This window comes from Myotis lucifugus, unplaced genomic scaffold (assembly GCF_000147115.1).
Source record: "Myotis lucifugus unplaced genomic scaffold, Myoluc2.0 scaffold_109, whole genome shotgun sequence".
NCBI classification, from domain to species: Eukaryota; Metazoa; Chordata; class Mammalia; order Chiroptera; family Vespertilionidae; genus Myotis; species Myotis lucifugus.
In genome coordinates, this window is record NW_005871157.1 from 1,443,396 (window position 1) to 1,465,633 (window position 22,238).

Here is a 22,238-nt window from a genome sequence, read left to right on the forward strand (position 1 = left end):
CCCCTAACCCCACCGCCAGTGCACACCAGCGCCTGGAAGCCAGCCAACCCAACTTTGGTCGCCACGCCCTGCGCCCTGCGGGTGCCCACTCATACCTCTGCCAGTTTCTCTCCTAGAGAGCCCTCCCAGTGAGCGACTTGGGGACCCCAGGACCTGTACCTCCTGCCCCAGCTGAGTGATCAGGACCCTAGGATTCATGCATGCACCGCGCTTCTCCGTCCACAAGGGTTGTTTTTTGTTTTTTTTTTTTTAGGGAATGAATGTCCCCCTTTTACCTTTTTAAATATATTTTTATTGATTTCAGAGAGGGAAGGGAGGAGAGAGAGAGAAACATCAATGATGAGAGAGATGCCGCTTGCACACTCCCTATTGGGGATTGAGCCCGCAACCCGGGCATGTGCCCCTGACAGGAATCGAACCCGGGACTCTTCAGTCCACAGGCCAACGCTCTACCCGCTGTGCCTAACCGGCTAGGGCCCACAAGGGTTTGAGGCCTCTGAGGGAACCATTGGGAACAAGTCTGTAGAGACCACCAACCCCAACCTAGGAAAATGCCTCTGGCCAGACACTTCCCTGACTGCCAGAAAGCCAGCCATAGCAGCAGGGGGCAGTAGCAGCCATCACCTATCCCCCCTTGCATTTAGGGTTGCTGGCTCAGACCCAACCAGAGTGTATAGGGCTAGATGTAGATACAACAGTGATTTAGTAACAGCTCCCAACGTGCTTATAGGAGTGGCCAGCCTCTGGCTAGTCACCACCTGGTCCTAAAGCTGGCCTGGCCACCCCCACCTCACACCACGGGTAGTCAGAGAGGTCCCCACGGTGGAAGAACCTTGCAAAGCCCTACACACAAAGGCTCCAAGTCTCCAGCCACGGGCTGTCCCAGGGAATGGGGTGGCTATCACGGAGGGTGAAAGTGTCCCCACCCTTTTGAAGCAGGATCTTGAAAACGTGGAGAGCCACCCCCAGCCACCCCATATGGGGCTTCTAGGTCTCTCAAGTCAGGAGCAGTGGGGTGTATGTGCACACTTCATTGGTCGTGGCCACTGTGATAACATACGGGAAGTGCTTTTTTTTTTTTTTAATCTTTATTGATTTCAGAGAGGGAGAGGGAAAGAGAGAGAGAAACATCAATGATGAGAGAGAATCATTGATCAGCTGCCTCCTGCACATCCCCCACTGGGGATCAAGCCTGCAACGCAGGCATGTGCCCTTGACCACATTCGAACCCGGGACCCTTCAGTCCACAGGCTGCCGCTCTATTCACTGAGCCAAACCAGTTAGGGCAGAAGTGCTCTTTAAACTGCCCCAAGTAAGGCATCAACACTTGGCATTACTTGTGACTGGAAGACTACCTTGCAACACCCTCAGAATCAAGGATCTCCAGGTTCACCTCATACAAGTCCATTGCCTGTGTTAACTCTGCAAAACTTTAGTGTGATGGTGTGAAAGCCTGAATCCTGGTATCAGACGTACTGTACTAGCATCTCTGGTCAGTGGGTGATGGTGTAGTCACAACTGTTCTGAGGCAGTTTCCCCACCATCTATAAAGATCATCGGAAGGAAAACTGCTCAGTAAATCACAAGGCATCCTACAACTGTGAGGGCCATTCAGCCTTCAGATAGTTTTGTATCTTCCTCTCTTTTGCACAAAGTACTAATTTTATAGGCTGAGGCATATATTTAATATAAAACACTGGAAAATGAAGCTATAGTAGTTAGGTACTTGGTACAATTCTCTGTGTGTATACTGCTAGATGTAGATACAACAGTGATTTTGTAAAAGCTCTGGTGCCTATGCCCTATTTAACTCTGTAGATATTCCACTATGAGGTCATAGGATGGCTTTTGTAAGGTCTCTGTAAGCCAATGGTTCTTAAGGGGGATGGAGCCTGGACAGCAGCATCAGCCATCACCTGGGAACTTGTTAGAAATGCAAATTCTTGGGTTTCACCCTAGACCTACTGAATCAGAAACACTGTGAATCAGAAACACTGGTGTAGGGCCCAACAATCTGTTTTAACACATTCTACAGGTGATTTGTCACATGGTAAGCTAAGGAATTACTGCTGTTTGCAGATAAAGTGGTTGCTTAGGAAAACATATTGTAAAATACTGTGTTCAGCAACTCCATTTATGGGGAGTGGGTTCTACCTACTGACAGGCACGCCATACTCATACTGATGACCTATAAATACAATCACACATTATTCCACATAACAAATGACAGCTTGTGTTAGAAACTCTCTCAAAAGAAAGAGATGAACCAATGAACCAGAGTTTGTTTTGACCCACTCCTTCTCAGCTTTGCCTACCACCAATAAAGTCCATAATGGAACAGTGTAAAGACTGAATGGTGTGACCCCACCAAATTCCTATGTTGAAATCTAAACTTCAATATGAGGGTGTCTGGAGGTGGGGCCATTGGAAAGTGATTAGGATTCCACCCTTGTTGGGTAGAATGGGATTAGTGCCCTTATAAGAGACCTCCTTTGTCCCTTCTGCCAAGTGAGAGCTGTCCATGGGCAGGATGCAGGCCCTCGCCAGACACCAAATCTGCCAGCACTTTGATGTTGGACTTTCCAGCCTCCAGAACTGGGAGAAATAAATTTCTGTTTATAAGCCACCCAGTCTATGGTATCATTATAACAGGCCAAACAGAAAACTACTGCAATAGACTGACTTTTGGCCTCTTCATATCTCAGGATATGGAAATAGGGGACCATAGACAAGATGCTGACCTACCTCATTAAGGATACCTGTACTTCAAGGACACTGCTGAGAGTCCTTCCAGAAGTGCCCACAAACCCAAGAACATTGCCCTGGCCTGGCTGCACTCCACAACTAGGACCTGCATTTTTGTTGTCTCCACATGTGGACTCAGTTGTCACCTTCCACTCATGTTTCCTCCCGTCTCTCACACTTCTCCCCTAGGATAACCCAACCCTTGATACCAATTCTGAACTAACATATCTGAAATCAGTCCAAATCAGAATCCCAGGAGAAAAAATTTTGTTTATTTCAGTGCATAGTTATAACGTTCATATACTCTAGGCTGGGTCAGTGGGAGGAGAGGGAGAGTTTTATTTGTCTTGTCCCCAAGAAGGGGTGAGTAGCTAATCACCCTTCACTCCCAGCACTGATCCTTAGAAGCCCCAGATCCTGAGCTCCAGATATCAGGATACAATGGTAGGGCTCACCCTGCTCCAAAAAACTCAAACAGCCTAATCCCAGGAAGGAAAGCCTTCTGCTCCTTTGTCTCCTGCCCTTCCTTAGGACACAAAGCCCTCTTGTCTGGCCAGGCATCTGTTGGTGAACTCCAGGAGAATGTATGCATCTCTTCATCGTAGCAGCTATGCTAGGTCTCTGATACGCCATTTTGGGTCATCCCTAAGGTCAGTCTCTGGAGGTACTGCTGACGTAGAGTGGGCAACTGGGCATATAGCTCAAAGCCCTCTGGGAGGATAGAATTAGGAAGCTTATAGTGGAGGAGGTGCTTCCGGAGACCCTGCCAAGAGGGAAGAAACGTTATGAAGTGGGTAGTGAGATCCTGTTGAGATCTCTGTCCCCAAAGACCCTTTATTCTCCCTCCCTCCCTCCCTCCCTCCAGGATATGCCCACCCTACCTCATCTGCCAGCAGCCAGGTTTTCTGCAGCATGCTCCTGCGGGCAGCCTTCACCTCATCCTAGAGGTAGAACAGGGAGAAGTGGCACTGGGCCAAGGACTGGTCCCCACTGCTGGCCCTGCCTGGCCCTCACCTCCTCTCTAGCTGGCCCAAAGGCAATGCAATTGCAGGCTCCCTTCCTCCCTCTGGAGATGGGGATGTCACTTACTGAGCTCTTTGGATCCTGGGAGAAGATGAAGCTGTTGACATGAGCCACAGTCACAGCATAGAGCACTGGGCACCAGTGTGGACGGAGTGCACCAGTAACCAGGGCCCGGAAATAGAGCTGAAGGAGGGCCAGGTTGTCTTCAGGAGGCCCCGTGTAGCATTCCAGGGACACAGGCAACTGTGATGGGGGAGATGAAATATGCCGATGGTGAGGGTGGAAATATGTTATCACCGGACAACAGGGTGGATGGTGGATGGTCACATGAGTCAAATCATGAGAGCAGAGGTTAGGTCCTAGACCTAGACCAGCCGTGGGCAAACTACGGCCCGCGGGCCGGATCCGGCCCGTTTGAAATGAATAAAACTAAAAAAAAAAAAAGACCGTACCCTTTTATGTAATGATGTTTACTTTGAATTTATATTAGTTCACACAAACACTCCATCCATGCTTTTGTTCCGGCCCTCCGGTCCAGTTTAAGAACCCATTGTGGCCCTCGAGTCAAAAAGTTTGCCCACCCCTGACCTAGACAGACATACTTCTCTCTATATCATGAGGATAAGGTTAAAGACTAAAAGGCTGGAAAGCCAGGAACACTGGGAAACAGAAGCAGTTGTGTATTGCTACTACCTGTTTAATTTACTTAAAATTAAAACTTTCAGCCCGGCCAGCGTGGCTTAGTGGTTGAGCATTGACCTATGAACCAGGAGGTCAGGGTGTGATTCCCGGTCAGGGTACATGCCGGGATTGTGGGCTCAGTCCCCAGTGTGGGGCATGCGGGAGGCAGCTGATCGGTGGTTCTCTCTCATCACTGATGTTTCTATCTCTTTCCCTCTCCCTTCCTCTCTGAGATCAACAAAAGTATATTTTAAAAAAACAAACAACTTTCAGCCTGCTGGTGTGGCTCAGTGGTTGAGTGTCAACCTAAGAATCAAGTCCCATTTCGATTCCCAGTCATGGCACATGCCCAGGTTGTGGGCTCAATCGCCAGTAGGGGGTATGCAAGAGACAGCCAATCAATGATTCTCTCATCATTGATGTTTCTATCTCTCCCTTTCTCTCTGAAATAAATAAAAATATATTTTAAAACAAAAACAAACCAGAAAATTTTCAAAATGTCATGTTCAACCACTCAACTATATTACCAAACCTTTCAGTCCTGGCTGGTGTGACTCAGTTGGAGCGACATCTTGTATACTGGTTCAATTTGGGAGGCAACCAATCGCTGTTTTTCTTTCTCCCTTTCTCACTCTCAAATCAATAAAATCATACCCATTGGTGAGGATTGAAAAAAAATCTCTCATTAAAACTTTTTAAAATTCATTATTTTTATTGATTTTTAGAGAGGAAGGGAGAGGGAGAGAAACATCAATGTGAGAGCATATCACTGATCAGCTGCCTCTTGCACACCCGCTACTGGGGATCCAGTCTGCCACCTGGGCATGTGTCCTGACCAGGAATCAAAAAGGCAACCATTCTGTGCACAGGACCATGCCCAACCAACTGAGCCACACTGGCCAGGGCTCTCATTAAACCTTCCAAAAATTCATGCTCTTTGGACTAGTAATTCTCTTTCTAAAAAAGTATTCTTGCCCTGGCCGGTGTGGATGGGTTGGAGCGACGTCCCATACACTAAAAGGTGGTGGGTTTGATTTCCAGTCAGAGCACATATCCAGGTTGCAGATGTGATTCCCAGTTGAGGTGTGTGTGGGAGGCAACCAACAGATGTTTCTCTCTCTCTCCCTTCCTCTCTTAAAAAAATAAAATAAAATGATTCTTAATTCTGTGCAAAAATTATGAGAGATAAAGCTGTCATAGTGTTTATCATAAAGTTACTTAAGATAGCAAAAATCAGAAACAACTTTAATGGGTTCCGATAAAATAAAGTGGGGTACACAATGAATTATTATATAATAACAAATGTTGATTTCTTAGAATATTTAATGATGTGGAAATGCTTATTATGTAATCATAAGAAAACATGCAGTGATCCCAATTTTATAAAAACATATATGCATATAAAGAAGACTAGAAAAAGATAAAAATCAAAAGTTACCACTGAACAGTGGGATTATGAACATTAAGAACATTTAGGTGCCCAGCTGGTGTGGCTCAGTGGTTGAGCGTCGACCTATGAACCAGGAGATCACGGTTCGATTCCCAGTCAGGGCACCTGCCCAGGTTGTGGGCTCAATCCCCAGTGTGAGGTGTGCAGGAGGCAGCCAATCAATGATTCTCTCATCACTGACATTTCTATTGCTCTCTCCCTCTCCTTTCCTCTCTGAAATCAATAAAAATATATATTAAAGAATTATTTTTTTAAAAGGTAATGTTCTTTTTAATTAAAAAACTAGTTTTTATGTAAAATATACATTCATATTTTATATACATATGTAAAATGTATTTATATACTAAAATATTTCTATTTTAAGTTTATCAGAATGTTATAATGAAAATTTAAAAACCAAATAAAAAAAGTAGCTCTTTACAGTTTATAAGTTTAACTCCTTACGCTGATATATTTGAGGCCCTCTTAAGACTTTATTAGCTTTGTTTCCAACAAGTTTCCAAACTTAAATCTGTTCTAGACTCCTTCCTCCTCCCAGGCCCTGTCATATTACTCTCTGCCTCTGAGCTTTTGCTCATGCTGTTCCACTAGGTATATTCCTGGTCAATGCTAGGTCAATTGCCAATTCTTTCACAAAGCCTTCTCCTTATGGGAAGCCAACTTTCCATTCTCTGAATCCTGACTTAGCACCTAAAATCTGAATAATTTAGAACTACCTTGGGATTTAGGCCATCTCTTATCTAGATCATAGCACCTCATGAGTAAGAAGCTGTGTCTTGAACAAACATCTACTATACGCCAGATACCATATTAAACCCTTTTCATGGATTCTCTTAATCTCCTCAAAGCCCCCAAGAGGTAAGGAAAGGAACCGGAGGCTCACCAAAGCTCCCCACTGTCACAATTGCTCCCAAAGCCCAGTGTAGAAGCCCATGATAGGCTTTGCTGGACTGAGAAAGTACCTGGGTCAGAGGCAGGCCCAGAGCTCGCAAGGCTCCCACGTGCTCCCCAAAGAGGGCGAGGCGAAAGGTGACGCTGAACCGACGCTGCAGGGGAAGGAGCACCAGAGCCCCGAAGAGGTGGTCCCCAAAAGACACAGCCTCAAAATGCTCCAGGAAGTTGGCATAGAGGTCAGGGAACGATGTCAGGCCAGGAAGTGGGCAATCCAGGTTGAGGTTTGGCAGGACCTCAGGCTGGCAGAGCCGGGCCAGAAGGGCTGCCACCAGACGTTGTATTGGGGTCTCCCGGAACAGCTCACTGTCTACCAGGAACACACACATGAGCCGTGCCAGGCGGGCACCAGGAGGCACAGCCCAGAGGGCCTGGGGGCGCCAGCTCTCCAGGACTAGCACCCACTGCAGGGCCCGCATGGCTGTGCCCACAGTGTCAGCGGGAGGGAGCCCCGAGGGGGTGTCGGAGGCCCGGTGGTAGAGGTGGATCAAGGGCAGGAAAGGCCAGTCAGTGGGCAGCAGAGGCTCCTTAGGCAAGGGGAGCAGCAGAGCTGGGACTCGCTGTAGCTCCCCTCGGTACAAGGCCTGAGAAGCTAGGAGGCTGGCTCGGGTCAGGGAGCAGTGGGTCAGGTAGCAGCTGCGAATGCTGGGGAGGTCCTGGCAGGCCTGAGCCAGCAGAGCCCCTCGCCCACAGCCAGGGTCCCTGCTGCTCCCTAAGGATAGCTGGTCCGAGAAGTCGGCTGCCTCTGGACCCCCTGATGCTCTTTCCCTGTAACAGAACCCAAAAGTTAAAAATAAGGGCTGGAACCACAGCACCCTGAAGGCCATGCCAGCTTTCCAGGGCTTCCCAGAGGTTCCTAGGTCTTCCCAGTTCCCCTGACACCCTTTCACGTGTGTGTGGCAGTTTGGAGGATGGACACTAGGGCCGGCTGCCTAGGTGCAAGTTTACAGAACTTCTCTGTACCTCCGTTTCCTCATAGTAAAACGGTGATAATAGTAATGCTAATCTACTTATTGGGGGATCACTTTGTAAGGTGTGTAAATTTCTAATCACTATGTTGCACACATGAATCGAATATAATATTGTATGTCAACTGTAATTCAAAAATAATTTAAAAAAACAGTAATACCTAGCTCATGGTATGGGTAAAATGCTTAAAATATAGTCAAATACTTAAAGGAATACCAGACACAAAGTAAGCACTCGTAACTGTTGGCTATTACATGTGTATACTAGTTTATACACAGTCACACTGAAGTCTCATAATTCTCTAATGTGGTTATCCCCAACCTCTTTTTACTAATGAGAAAATGGAAGCTCAGACAGGTTAAGGGTAATCCATAGAAGAAAGAGAATTAAGCCCAGGTCTCCTGTTTCCAATTTAAGGCTGCTCTGTCAGTACCCACAGTACTCATCTCAAAGGGCGGATGCCACCAACTCTGGCCTTCCGGGAGGACCTCAAGCCGGAATCCAAAGCCCACCAGTGGCTCAGGGCCAAGGTGCTCGCTTCGGGGCAGCAGCCCGGCTCAGCAGACCCAGACTACGCCATGATGGAGGGCAGCACTGGTGGCCGGCACTGGCTGGAATGTTGCCTGTGGACAGATGGTGGGGGGCTCAAGGGTTGTGAAGGGGGCAAAGCAAATAGAAGTGAGGATGAGGACATAAGCAAAGAGGATATATGCTGAAGGGCGTGTCTGGAGGAAAGCAGAAACTGCATTGCCTGCCAGGAGCAGCACAGGTTCCGTAGAAGAAGAATGCAGATAATGTGGGGCAGAGGGAGTAGATAGCGGGGTAGGGGGTTGGGGGTACCTACTGCTCTCTGAGCCAGGGTGAGTGCCAGGTACTGCAGGTGGTACTCGTGTCGCAGGACCCACACAGAGAAGGGTGTGAGGAGCGGGGCAGCCATAGGAGCCACACACTGGAGGAAGTAGCTCTGGAGTCCGGGGGCAGCCAACACAGCAGCCAGCTGAGGAAAAGCAAGCTTGTTCAGATCTAGAAGGTGACTTTGATCTCTTCTGGGGGTCCCCAGGTGGCGCTTTCTCCCCAGCCAAACTCAGAAAAATGGGTGCTGGCAGAAGAGGCCTCCTTTTCCCAAGGGGCGCCCTCCCCACTTTCTTTCTGACTCCTGGCATCTTGGCCCCCTGCCTGGAATCTCACCAGGTGCCCCGGGCTCACCTGGCCACATAGCCCCTTGTGGATCCGGGCCAGGGTGTTGAAAAGAGTGAGGAGGGAAGTGAGGACTGGGAAGGGTGAGGCTGAGCCAGCCAGGCTGAAAGGGGGGCAACCTCCCGTGCAGCCCAGTGACACGAGGCTGGGCAGAGCTTCAGGGGCCGGAGCACAGGACTGTGGGTTGCAGAGAGGAGAGCAGCGCCTGAGGCAGAATGGAGAAACTGAGAGGGGCTGGCCAGTGCAGACCAGTGCCCACCTTCCTGTGTCCCCACTGAGGCCTGGTAGGGAGCCAGGTTTCCCTCAGGCTGAGGGCTTCCACCTGAGATGGACCAGGGAGGTAGACCCCGGAATCCCACAAGGAGAACAAATGCCTCCCCCACGACTACACACACAGTACATACCCAAGGGAATCCCACAGGCTGCCCAACGTGGGCTGGCTCAGCAGGGGCAGTAGTAGCTCCTCCGACAGGCGCTCCATGTCCTGAAGCCAATCCCCTGGGCACAAGTCTGGCTGGAGGACCAAGGGGCTCACTGAGCTGACAGTCCAGGACACCCATTCTCCTAGACCAGGGGTGGGCAAACTTTTTGACTCGAGGGCCACAATGGGTTCTTAAACTGGACGGAGGGCCGGAACAAAAGCATGGATGGAGTGTTTGTGTGAACTAATATAAATTCAAAGTAAACATCATTACATAAAAGGGTACGGTCTTTTTTTTTTTTTTAGTTTTATTCATTTCAAACTGGCCGGATCCGGCCCGTGGGCTGTAGTTTGCCCACGGCTGTCCTAGACCCTGGGTACCCAGGCCAAGTCCATAATTTCAAGAGTCAGTGTTTGGAGGTGTCTGCCTTCTGACTCTTGTGGAGGGAGAGAAGACCCTGGGGTTGCTCTGGCATCTGCTGAGAGGGGTCCTGAGAGAGCATAAAGGTTCCAGGAGGCTGAGCTGCTGCTAGCGGTTCTCTGGCCCCCACCAACATGGCTTTTGGAAGTCCACTGAGTATGGAGGTGGAAAGAGAATGAAAGGTAGGAAGAAAAAGGTAGAGTAGGAAGATGTGGGAATGGGGAGCAGGAGTGGAGAGGTGGAGAGAGAGAGAGAGAGAGAGAGAGAGAGAGAGGAGTGTTAAGACTGAGGCAGGCACCCAGGGCATGGTGGGAGGCAGGCGGGCAACACTTACCTGCTGGCTCCAGGTCCGGTAGTAGGCATCTAGGAAGAGCAAGCAGGCAGTGGGCACTGGGCCCAGAGCACGCCACATCTCAGGTCTGGGCAGCAACTTCAAGGTCTGTCTTAGACATGGCTCCACAAGAGGCCTGAGCCCAGACACCTGTGTCCAAGTGATCAAGGAAGGGGTGGCCGACAGACTCGCCTCAGCCGAGTCACTACAGGAATGCCAAAAGGGGCCACAGTGAGGATCTGGCTGCCTGAACACCCTCTAAGCTCTAGCCACCCTTTCCCTGGGGAGGAACTCTCCTGCCTGTCCCAGAGTTCCCGGCAGGAGGTCTCTTCTGGCAGCTGAGGGCTGTAACCTACCTGCTGGGTTGCAGGGCAGTGCTGCTGGCTGCCAAGGTCAGCTGGGTGAGGACAGTGAGCAATGAGGCTATCCGCTGCATGGACAGGGGCTGCGGGAGGTGAGTGCTGAGCTCCTTAGGCATGACCTGCAGGGCCCGAATCAGCACTGGGTAGAGCTCCCTGGGGAGAACAGTAACTGTCTCTCAGTGTAGAAGAGAGAGAGAGATGTAAGATACAAGGCAGGCCCGCCCAGAGCTCTGCGGTATAGTTAAGGAGGACCAGAAGGGAGAGGCCCCAGGCTGGGTAATCCTGGGAGAGTTCAAGAGGGAAGGAGCCCGGCTGGCGTGGCTCAGTGGTTGAGTGTCAACCTATGAACCAGGAGGTCACGGTTCGATTCCCAGTCAGGGCACATGCCCCGGTTGCAGGCTCAATCCCCTGGGTGGGGCGTGTAGGAGGCAGCCAATCAATGATTCTCTCTCATCACTGATGTCTCTCTCTCTCTCTCTCTCTCTCTCTCTTTCTCCCTCTCCCTTCCTCTCTGAAAATATATTAAAAAAAAAAAAAGAGGGAAGGGAAGTTGGGGGCTGAAGAGAAGGAGGCAGCCCTTCAAGGCTTTCCCCCAACAGGGGGAAATCTGATCTACACAACAGCACAGAATTTGCTCCCCTCTCCCCTGGTTGGTCATTACTCCCAGAATCCCTCTTCCTCATTTTCAGCCTCCCTCCAAGCTTGAAACCTTGGGCAAGGTTGAGTCAGCAGGTTAGGCAAGAGTGCAGAACGGGAGAGGGCTCCCAGGGAGCCTACCTCTTGTCCTCCTCACCTGTAAAGGTCACAGCCCTGGCCATAGGAGGCTGCTACAGCCCACAGGCGGAAGGACTCCGTGATCAGCATCTCAGCTTCCTCTCGGGGCAAGGCCAGTTCCTGAGGAGCCTCAGCTATAAAGCGGCACAGGCAGCTCCGGAGATCAAAACTACTCAGCTGAGGGTGGACAGAAGTCTGGGGATCAGGGTCAGCTGGGAGTCTCAAGTAACCCCAGGTCCTCTCACTATGGAGATGGACTCAACGTAGCCCTGTTCCAGGCCCCTCTGGTTCCATAGCTCCGGGCCAGGGTGACACTGCTGCATCTGCCCCCTCCCACCTTCCCCCTTCCTCTCCTTCTTTTTATTTTTTATTTTTTAAAATATATTTTATTGATTTTTTACAGAGAGGAAGGGAGAGGGATAGAGAGAAACATCGACCAGCTGCCTCCTGCACACTCCCTACTGGGGATGTGCCCGCAACCAAGGTACATGCCCTTGACCGGAATCGAACCTGGGACTCTTGAGTCCGTAGGCCGACGCTCTATCCACTGAGCCAAACCGGTTAGGGCTCTCCTTCTTTTTAGCAAGCACATGCTGGGCACCTTCTCTAGGGCTGCGTGGCTGTGGGTGTTGTGTGCGTATCTGTATGTGGCTCCTCTGGCCTGGGAGCCCTCCCTTCACATGAGAACAGAGTAGGCCTACAGGATACACTAGGCTCCAGCTGATTAGGTTCCTGACTGGTGATTTTTGTTGCATTTCTAAGCAATTGGATCAAGACAAAGAAATACGGCATGAGCAGGCCTCCCAGAGTCCAGTGGCCATGCTTAGCCTTAACCCGGCACTGTCCTGAGGACCCCCACCCCCACCCCGTCCTGCGTCCTGCGTCCTGCTTACCAGCCGGGCAGCAATGTTTCTACCAGCTGAGGCTAAGACACGAAGTAGTTTCATAGCAGCTGCACAGGGTACGTTGTGTAAACTGGGGGTAGGCCCCACCACCACAGGGGACCAGCTGGTGGGCAGGAACTCTCGAACTATGGTCTCTATCAGCCGAGGACACTCCAGGACCTGTGGGGAACAGGAGGAAAGGGAGGTAGGGAGGCTGAGGGTCAAGACTAGGCCCAGCTGGACTCCTTTCCCATTCTGTCTCCGTTTCTCACCCTTGTGGCTGACTCCAGGGAGTGCCGGGCCAGGCGGATGAGTACTGCCAGGATGTCAAGGACCACGGAAGGTCCTGGGCGGATCACCTCTAGCACATAGCGCAGCCGAGGCAGCAGATTGGTGGCCAGAAGCCCCTGGGGATGAGAGAGAAATCTACTGCCAAATGCAGCTGGGCCCCAGGCCTTGATGACCCCTCTTGCCTGACATGTGCATGCCCTCGAGGTCACGGGACAGATGCAGCTGTCCCAGCATCTTTACCTTGATGACATCATGTCGGGCCAGGTCAGATGGAGGCTGGTTTCTTTCCTCAGGGCTCTTCCTTTTCGCTTTTTCTCCTGAGGGCTCTTCATCTTCATCCTCATCGTCCTTGTCCTCCTGCGTGGGCATCAGCGGGAACACCATAGCTCCATGGTACCAGGAGAAGGTGCTGTCGAGGAGTTCCTGCCAGAGGAAAGAGAATGGGGTAGGAAGAAGAGGGGTCAAGCAGGAAATGGGCCCAGGAATAGAGAGTGGAACCATCCACAAATAAGAGAAGGGCATCCTGGCCGGTGTGACTCAGTGGATAGAGCATCGGCCCATGCACTGAAGGGTGGCGGGTTAGATTCCTGATCAAGGGCATTTACCAGGGTTGCAGGTTTGATCCTGGCCTGGTTGCGGCATGAGCAGGAGGCAACCAATTAATGTGTCTCTCTCACATTGATGTTTCTCTCTCTCTCTTTCTCTCTCATCACTCCCTTCCACTCTCTCTAGAACTCAATGAGAAAAATATCCTTGGGTGAGACTAACAAAACAAAACAAAGCAAAAAAAAAAAAAAAAGAAGAAGAGCAAGGCTCCAGGCTTTGTGGCCTTTAAAAGAGATGGTGATGCTGCTATCCCACCCTCTGCTCTGCCTGGAGCACAAGGAGGGCACGCCCACAGGAACAGTAGGGACCCTGGTATCTCAAAGCCCCATTCTTATCCCTGTTGTACCTCATCTCCAGGAGCCACCAGCAGAGCTCGAAGAGCATGGACAGCAGCTGCGATGACCCCATCCACTCTATCGTCCAGGGAGAAGCGTAGCAGGAAAAGGAAACCAGCATCCAAAAGAAGGCGCAGGACACTGCCCACTAGCTGGTCCCCAAACTCACCAGCCTGGGCCTGGGAGAAGGAGGAGAAAAGCTTGAAGGGGGAAGTTATAGAGTCTTTGTCCTAAACGAGGGTGGGAAACCTTTTTCTGCCATGGGCCATGTGGGTATTTATAACATCATTCGCAGGCCACACAAAATTACCAACTGAAAATTACCCTTGCCCTAGCTGGTTTGGCTCTGTGGTTAGAGCATCGGCGTGCAGACTGAAGGGTTGCAGGTTCGATTCTGGTCAAGGGCATGTACCTTGTACCTCAGTTGAAGGCTTGACCTCTGCCTGTGTCAGGGCACGTGTGGGAGGCAACCAATCGATGTTTCTCTCTCTGTGACTCTCCCCCTCTCTTCCACTCTCTCTGAAAATCAATGGGAAAATATCCTCGGGTGAGGATTAACAACAACAAAATTAGCCTGCTATTTTTGGTCAAACATTTAATTAAATCACCCCTAACGCCTTGGCAGGGCCAGACATTCCCCATCCCTGTCCTAAACCCTTCACTTGCCCATCGTTCCCAGTCTGACCCAGACAGCTGGTGTATGGACTAGTGAGCCAGAGTGAAAAGGACAGGAAGTGGAAAGTCTTAAGGTTGAGAGGTGAGGTGTGGGGGTGGGAAGGACCAAGCCCGCAGTCCACTCACCCTGCTGATGATCTGGGCCAGCACATGCAGGGCTAGTGCTCTCTGCTGGGACACCTGGCTGCGTGTCAGGTGAAACAGCTCCTGCAGGGAGTACCCCGCTCTCTGGGGCAGGGACAAGAAGTCATAGAGTCAAGATACAGGGCAGCACCCCCCCCCCCAACAAATACACAGCAACCCTTCTATGCCAAGCACTGAGTTAGAAGTCACGGGGAAGACAAAGATACACGATATCTCTCTCAATGGATCCTCAAACTGGTAAAGGAGGTAAGATATGCATACAAATAACCATGACATAAAGCAGATTAGAAGGAAGATAATTAGTATTTACTTTGCAACCAGAGAACAAGAGAGAAAGAAGAGAAAACTGGAAAGTGCTGTGTTCTTAGTGGGTGCGCAGAGCTCCCATGGCCTGGCCAGGAACACAGGGTAAAGGCATTCGTTCCCTGGAGCAGGCTCAGGAGCTGAGCCCTGGAGGTCCTTAAGCATAGGGTGTATGTGGGGAGAGGGCAACAGAATGGTGCGGTGGCAGTGAGGGGGCAGGGACAGACTATGGAAGGACTGCCTTATGGGGCTAAGGAGCAGGAAACTTTCTAAGGCCTGAGCTGGGCCAGAGGAATCAGTGTGGCAGCCTCAAGAGGGATGGAATGGAATGGCATGGCAGAGAGAGTGGAAGACATGGTGACTGAGCAGACAAGAGGGAGCAAGGCTCTTATCTAAGAAGCATCAAGGGGAAGTGAGAGAACTGGCAAGTTCTGGCAACTGACTGGAAAGTGAGGGAACGAGGAGAAAGACTGAGCTGAGAACCTGAATGGATGCAATGGGCCATGACCTGCAATAGCAGGTCCAAGGCATCTGACCAGGGGTCCTTTTCCATGGTTGTCAAAAGCTGCCGTCCTCCCTGGGCCCCATGATCACCTCTGCCTCCTCTCCGTGGTGGTGCAGTCCCAGGTGGGTGGGTAGGTCCACATCTGGAGCCAGGAGTTCTCCCTGAAGACTGAACCGGGCCTGCATCCTCTAATGGGAAGAGAAAAGAGGTCCTTGGGCTGGGGCAGCAGCAACTTCCCCACACCCACTCCTCACCTTTAATCCCAGGCCTCTTAGGTCTTAGGTCCTGACTCTACTTCTGATTAGAAATGGGCTCCTCTGGCCTATGGTGCCAGGAAGGTGAGCAAGAAGAGGTGTTTCTCAAGCTCAAGGGAACAAAAGGGCCTGAGCTTGGGTTCTGGGTACAAGTGCCGCAGCTCCCCTCTCACCCCAATCCACCCCTTGTAGCCAGCTTGCGCTCCTTACCTCCTGCGTCTTCTGCCGCCGGAGTGGGGGCAGGTCCTGGGTCCAGTGGAGCTTGTCCAGCTCAACAGTGTCCATGTGCAGCCATTCCTTTTGGGGGGCCACGGGCAGTGCCAGAGCTGGGAGATGGAAGCAGAGTAGTATTCCCTAAGGGGCTCAGCTCACTGAGGCACTGGGGTCCCAGTCTTCATCCTGGGAACTGGGCAAATGTCCTGTCCCCAATATGGCAGAACACACCTAGTCCCTGGGCTCTAGCCCCTAACTGACCCCAAGGATTCCTAGGGAGGGGAAAGGGAAGAGGAGGAGGCAAGAAGAGAAGACAGAGGGAGCAGAGAAGGAAGGGAGGACCACATAAATCAGGGAAAACATAGTTCTTCACTGCCGAGTACCAACCTGCCACAGGAGCAGAGAAGTGGGGACAAGGAGTAGGGGGAGCTATCCTGCTTCAGGGAGGCAAGATACAAAAACACACACCAACAACCCCTTCCTTCCTCACCCCAACCCGCACCCAACCTGCTCATCTGGCCTGGAGCTCATCCAGGGGCAGGAGGTCCTGGCTCTCATAATCCAATTTCTTCTTTTGTTAATCACTAATAAAATAATCAAGTTCCTGGGAAATGAGTGCTCCCACTGGCCTCTCTGCTTCAGGTCTGGCATATTCATAAGACCTGCATCACTCTTCTCCCATCACCCTGGCCCTGCCATCTTCCCCCCAACGCTGAGAGCGGAGGCAGAAACCTGGGATGGATGGAACCACAGCTGGGGCAGCTATAGCAAAGGCAGGGAGAAGATGGTCTGCTGGGGGAGGGGGCCAGTCAGCCATCACACACTGCTGCCTTTTACCAGAAGGGGGAAAAGGAGAAGTAATAGGACAGGAAAACAGGAAGCATGTGCAGAAAGAATATACATGTCAATAAATGAAGACAGATTTCAAGGCAATAATGAGGATTCACGTTAGATGTTCAAGGACAGAGACGATTCTCTTTTCTCATCCGCCAGAAGGAATTCTTTCCTCTACTTTTATTCCCCAAAAGATGTCCCCCCTCCTCCAAACCTGGGGTTCCTGGCTCCGGCTCATCTTCCTGCCTAGGCTCACTGGCAGAAGTTGGCATAATGGGCTCCTCTCCAGAGACCTCAACAGAGGGTCCTCCTGCCCTCTGCTCCTCGATGGCCTTTTCTTCTGCTTGCTCATGGGTACAGCTGCGAGATCTCAAGAAAGCAACCAAGCTGGGATCTAGAGGAGAGGGGGAGGGAAGAGAGGATGAAGGCAGATCTTCCCTAACCTCCTCTAGACCTGAAACCTGAATACTGCCTATAGGTGCCAAGACCAAGGCACTTCCCAGCCCTGGACTGAGGCCCCTGGGCTCTGGTGGGGCCTCAATGACCCATAACTATCACTGGAGCCTGCCTGCCCACTTCTGCCTCCACCCTTCACAGTCCACTGGCCCATGTTTATGCCCATTCCTGTGCTTGGCTCCAGGTCATAGGCCCAAAGTGGCTGTCGAATAAATGAATGAATGTTGCCTAGGGTGAAAATGAAGGCATTTAGGGAAAAAATTACTCTCACTTGTAGCTAATTTATTTATGCACAAATATTCACTAAAAACCTAATATACGCTATGCTCTATATAGGTGCTAGATATAGTTTTATTGATTGATTGATTTCAGAGAAAGAGAGAGATAAAACATCAATGATGAACCCAGCCAGTGTGGCTCAGTGGTTGAGTGTTGACCTATGAACCAGGAGGTCATGGTTCGATTCCAGTCGGGGCACATGCCCAGGTTGTGGGCTCAATCCCCAGTGGGGGTTTGGGGGGGGGGGCGGTGCAGGAAGCAGCCAATCAATGATTCTCATCATTGATGTTTCTCTCTCTCTTCCTTCCTCTCTGAAATCAATAAGAATATATTTTAAAAAAAGAAACATCAATGATGAGAGAGAATCATCAATCAGCTGTCTCCTACACGCCCCACATCAGGGATCGAGTCCACAACCTGGGCATATGCCCTGACTAGGAATTGAACTGTGACCTCCTGGTTCATGGGTCAATGCTCAACCACTGAGCAGCACTGGCCAGGCTAGATATATAGTTTGGAATAAGTCTGACTTGGTGCACAAAAACTAGGAGGGAGGAATAGTATAGTAGAGCATCATATAGTAGAGTGTACTGCAGCCATATTAGAGAACAGCTATAATACAGTGCCTGTTACACTAGGGTAGTACAATACACACAGCAGAGTGGTTAAGATCAGGGCCTGTGAGACCACATGGACCTGGGTTTACATCTCATCCATGTTCCTTACCAGCTATGTGATCTGGGGGAGAGTTTCTTAAAAATTGTTTTGGCCCGAGCCAGTTTGACTCAGTGGATAGAGCACTGGCCTACGGACTGAAGGGTCCTGGGTTCAATTCCAGTCAAGGCCACATCCTTGGGTTGTGGGCTTGATCCCCAGTAGGGGGCGTGCAGGAGGCAGCTGATCAATGATTCTCTCTCACCATTGATGTTTCTTTTCTTTTCTTAAAATATATTTTTTATTGATTTCAGAGAGGGAGAGATAGAAACATCAATGATACTGTCCACAGGCCAACGCTCTGTCCACTGAGCCAAACCGGCTAGGGCTCATCTGTGATGTTTCTACCTCTCTCTCCCTCTCCCTTCCTCTCTGAAATCAATAAAAAAAAATTTTTTTAATATTTGTTTTTACTGGTTTATAAAATTTTTTATTGATTAATTTGAGAGAGAGAGAAACATCCATTTGTTGTTCCACTCATGTATGCATTCAATGGTTGCTTCTTGTATGCGCCTTGACCAGGGATTAAAAGCATGACCTTGTGCATAAGGACGTTACTTTAACCAACTGAACAACCCGGCCAGGGCAATTTCTTAAAATTTTGAGCCTCACGTTTTTTTCTTTTTGGTTTTTTTTCTGTAAGTAAATGAGATTGGTACCACCCACCTCACAGGAACAGTTTGAGGACAGAATGATGAAAAGTACTCAGCATAATGCCTGGCAATCACAGTAAGCTTTCCTCAGTAAGTAGCAGTCCCTCCCTAGCCCAGTCTTGGCAAGAAAGCCAGGTACCCATACCAAGCTGAGCCAGCAACCTCTGCTGTTCCTGCAGGATCTCCTCAGGAGTCATAGCTTGCAGTCTTGCTATGTTCTCTTCATGGATGGTCTGGGCTTCCTGCTCAGCCTCCTGGTCCCTGAGCCCCTTTCCTGTGACCAGATGGGGTCCCTGGAAGTTCTGGCTGCCACATGGACGCTGGTGATCTTGCTCCCTGGGTGTGAGTGACTCACAGGTCACAGCATCTGGAAGAAGTGTATGATCAGTTTCATTGCCTCGTACCAATTGGGCTGTTTGGCCCTCTTCTCCAATCTCATTAGGCCTGGAGAGAGGTGGAGGCCCCAGAGCTTTCCTAGGCACAGAGCAGAGATCCCTATCTCCACCCCCTACTCATTCTTCCCCTTGGACTTATATAAGAGGATTTCCCTTAGAAACATCGTACTTTCTGACCATGCTCTTAGATGTTCAAGCTGCATGTCAAGGGCATGCCCCCAGCTCTTCCACTAGTAATTTGCATTATGAAAGGAATCTTGGCTTCTACCTTTATTTTATAGTCTTTGCCATTTCTATCCTCTTCCTTGGCCTGCTCTCTCCCTGCACCTAATTCCCAGATGTGGACCAAAGCCACCCATATTCAATACTCTAAATGAGAATATAGGACAGCTTCCTCTTTAAATGGCTCAAATGCAATTCATATTTGAAGCAGGGAACATGTATATCCAAAGATCACTCTATTATCCTGAGTCACAAAAAAGTCAAGCTCATGCCTCTTCAACCCCAGCTCACCCTCTGGTCGGTCCTGGGTAGACACAACTCCTCTAACTGGTGGGATGCTGGCTTCAGATCCTCTCCTTGCTGCAATTTCCTGGGCAAAGATGCTTCTCTTACCAGATGTTGCTGGCTTCCTCTATGGGGCAAAAAGAAAACTCAGGTGACTGATATTCCTTACCCCATTCTCTTCTCAACCTCTTTATACTAGTCACTGGAACAAAGAGATAAAAGCAAATTGCTTAATTTCCAACGGTCACAACCCTAGTCCTCAGAAAAAGCAGGGCACTATAAGAGTACAGGTCTTGAAGTCTGACAGACTTGGGTTGGATTTCCGACTCTTCTATGTATTAGATATATGGTGTTGAACAATTCATTTATCTTTTGAAAAAATGGGGATAATGTTACTTACATTACATCGTTATTATGAGGATTAAATAAAGTACTTAATATGGTGCCACTTTAACAACAGAATTGCTTATCATTATTAAGTTTCCCAATCTGCAGAAGATGCACTAGGAAGTTCACTTGACTGTACCATAAGTACCATCTAAGGTTACCGTCTACCTGTCTGTCCTGTGAGCGATGGAATACAGGGGGGAATGCGACACCACTGGGCACAGGCAGATTCACAGCCATTGAACTTGTATCTCGTTCCTGCGCAACAGAGGACAAAGGAGTGATGATATGGAGACTTCCCCAGGCTGGAGCCTATGCTAGTAGCCCCAGTTCTGTATAACTAGAATCTCACTCTATGAAGTGATAAACCCACCTTGCTTTTTAGGGGACAGTGATCCTAAACCAGACCCCCACGTCACTGCAGGGGAATAAAGTCCCATCTTTTTAAATCACCCTTTACTCATAAGCCTCACCACCCCCACCCAATATCCTTTGTGCCCCAGGATGCCTTGTCCCACTCAGTCAGGGTGAGACGCACAATAATCTTAGTCAAGACAGCAGTGATGTGCTGATCATGCCTGTTCAGCCTCTCTTCAGGGTCCACATGGTCAGCCAGGGGATGGCCAGGGCTGGGCTTGGCTCTTTTCGGAGGAGCAGGAACCAAAGCTGGGGGCAAATCTGGGAGATCTGAGAAAAAAAAACAAGCCAGATATGAGGCTACTCATACCTTCCCAGGTAGAGTCTGAAGGCTAGGGGAAAGCCAAAGAAAGAAAGTCCACTACTGGGGAGCCCTGGCTCAAGCTGTGTCACCTTGGGCAAGATCTTGAACCTCTTTGAGCTTCAGTTTCTTCCTCTGTAAAATGGGGTGGCAGCCACAGAGGCTATGCAGTGCATGGAATAATAATGGGTAGAATCCAGCCACATCAGGAAGGGGAAGGAGACCCTGATGCTGTACCCTCTCCTCCTCAGCCTCACACACACAGCCACTCACTGTCCAGCATCACCACATCCCGCTGATCCTGCAGCCGAGGCTGGTCCAGGTTAGCACTGGCACCTCTCCTACGTTCGTTCTTCACCAATTGCACTGCTGGGGCTGCACCAGCTGCAAGAAACTGACTCTGGAATCGCAGCAGGTCCACCTCCGACTCCCCTGGCTTTGGTCTCGACAGCATCTTGACACTCCAGCTGCCTCCCCAGTGCAACTCTTTCCAGCACGGCTTCCGTGTGGGGGCTCCCTCTCATTCACCCCTAAAAGCAAGAAAGATGGGCCCTCTTTAACGGAACCCCGGTTCTCTTCATTGTGCATCCAAGAAGACTTTTTCCTTGGATTCATGTCAACTCATTCCTCCTCATTCGTGCCTTATTGCCATTCCTTTCCCATTTATCCTTCGTTGATATCATCAGCCTAGCAACAATATTTACTGGTAACTTAGGTGTTTTACAACCCGTGGGTGATAAAAGTCTCAGTTACAACCCGAGGGGAACTAAGGAAAATGCACCAGGAGCCAGGCAGACAAATGTCACACCAGGGAGTGGGGACTCCATCAAACTGGAGCGAACATGCCTGGACTAAGAGTACTGCATTAGTAAAACACTTTGGGCTGTAAAAGTTATATATATATATATATATATATATATATATATATAATTTGTATTTTTTAGATGTTAGCAAATAACGATCAGAAAATGAAATTAAGAAAACAATTCTACTTACAATAGCATCAAAAATAATAAAATAGTTAAGAATAAATATCACCAAAGACACTTGTACACTGCGGGGCCCCACAGCGTCCCGTAGGGCTGTGCGGTCGCGCGTGCTCTTGGACCACCCGCGTCAGCAAAGAGAGATCACCGAGTGTCGGCCGTGCTGCCGGGGATGCAGGGCCGCTGCCGGGATGCAGGGCCGCGCCCGGACCGCCACCCCCCAGTGGCCGCGGCCTCTCCGGTGCAGCCCAGACACACGCAGGCGGGCTCTGACAAAGGAACTAAATACCCTGCACCAGAGCCGTCCGCCGAGATGCCCGGCAGCCCGTCTCTCCGACCCAGCCACCTACTCGTTCCTGGGCTGCCTGGGCGCCGCCATCTTGACCCGCAGGCTTCCGCCGCCGCCAGCTTGGAGCTTCCGCCCCCAGCGAGGCCCCGCCCCCCGGCCTGGCTCCGCCTGCTCGGGGTTCGGCGGCTCGGAGTTGGGAACCCGTGAGCGCCCAGCGCTCCGCTTGGCTTGTCTCCACGGCGTGAGTTCTGTGCTGGCAGAACGCATCCTGCGGGTGTCCGTCCCGCACAGGCCCTTGTCCACATACCACACCCGCGACAGGGGCAGAGGGTGTCCCACCCGCGCGGATCACCGCGCCCAAAGGCCAGCGCGCGGCTGCGGTGGGGAGAGCAGAAAGCAGCCCCGCTGCCCGCAAGGCGACTTCCGCAGTGAGCGGTCTGCCTCTGTGCATGCCGGTGCCCCTCACTCTTGTTTTCCCTTCCACC

At 50.4% G+C, this 22,238-nt stretch overlaps 1 protein-coding gene across 1 annotated transcript; it reads right to left on the reverse strand.

The window, feature by feature from the left end:
- Positions 1 to 2,995: 2,995 nt before the first annotated feature.
- RPAP1 (RNA polymerase II associated protein 1) lies at positions 2,996 to 21,870 on the reverse strand. Its single transcript, XM_023757487.1, is given in 25 exon segments — positions 2,996 to 3,508; positions 3,627 to 3,686; positions 3,835 to 4,011; positions 6,862 to 7,618; positions 8,285 to 8,442; positions 8,664 to 8,816; positions 9,026 to 9,221; positions 9,421 to 9,530; positions 10,193 to 10,394; positions 10,546 to 10,704; positions 11,345 to 11,502; positions 12,219 to 12,389; positions 12,482 to 12,616; positions 12,741 to 12,923; positions 13,453 to 13,620; positions 14,243 to 14,344; positions 15,158 to 15,256; positions 15,533 to 15,648; positions 16,584 to 16,763; positions 18,617 to 18,838; positions 19,380 to 19,500; positions 19,929 to 20,018; positions 20,299 to 20,447; positions 20,752 to 21,008; positions 21,754 to 21,870. Coding segments are annotated over 24 exon segments (4,197 nt in total). The 5' UTR covers positions 20,933 to 21,008; positions 21,754 to 21,870; the 3' UTR covers positions 2,996 to 3,358.
- Positions 21,871 to 22,238: the final 368 nt, after the last annotated feature.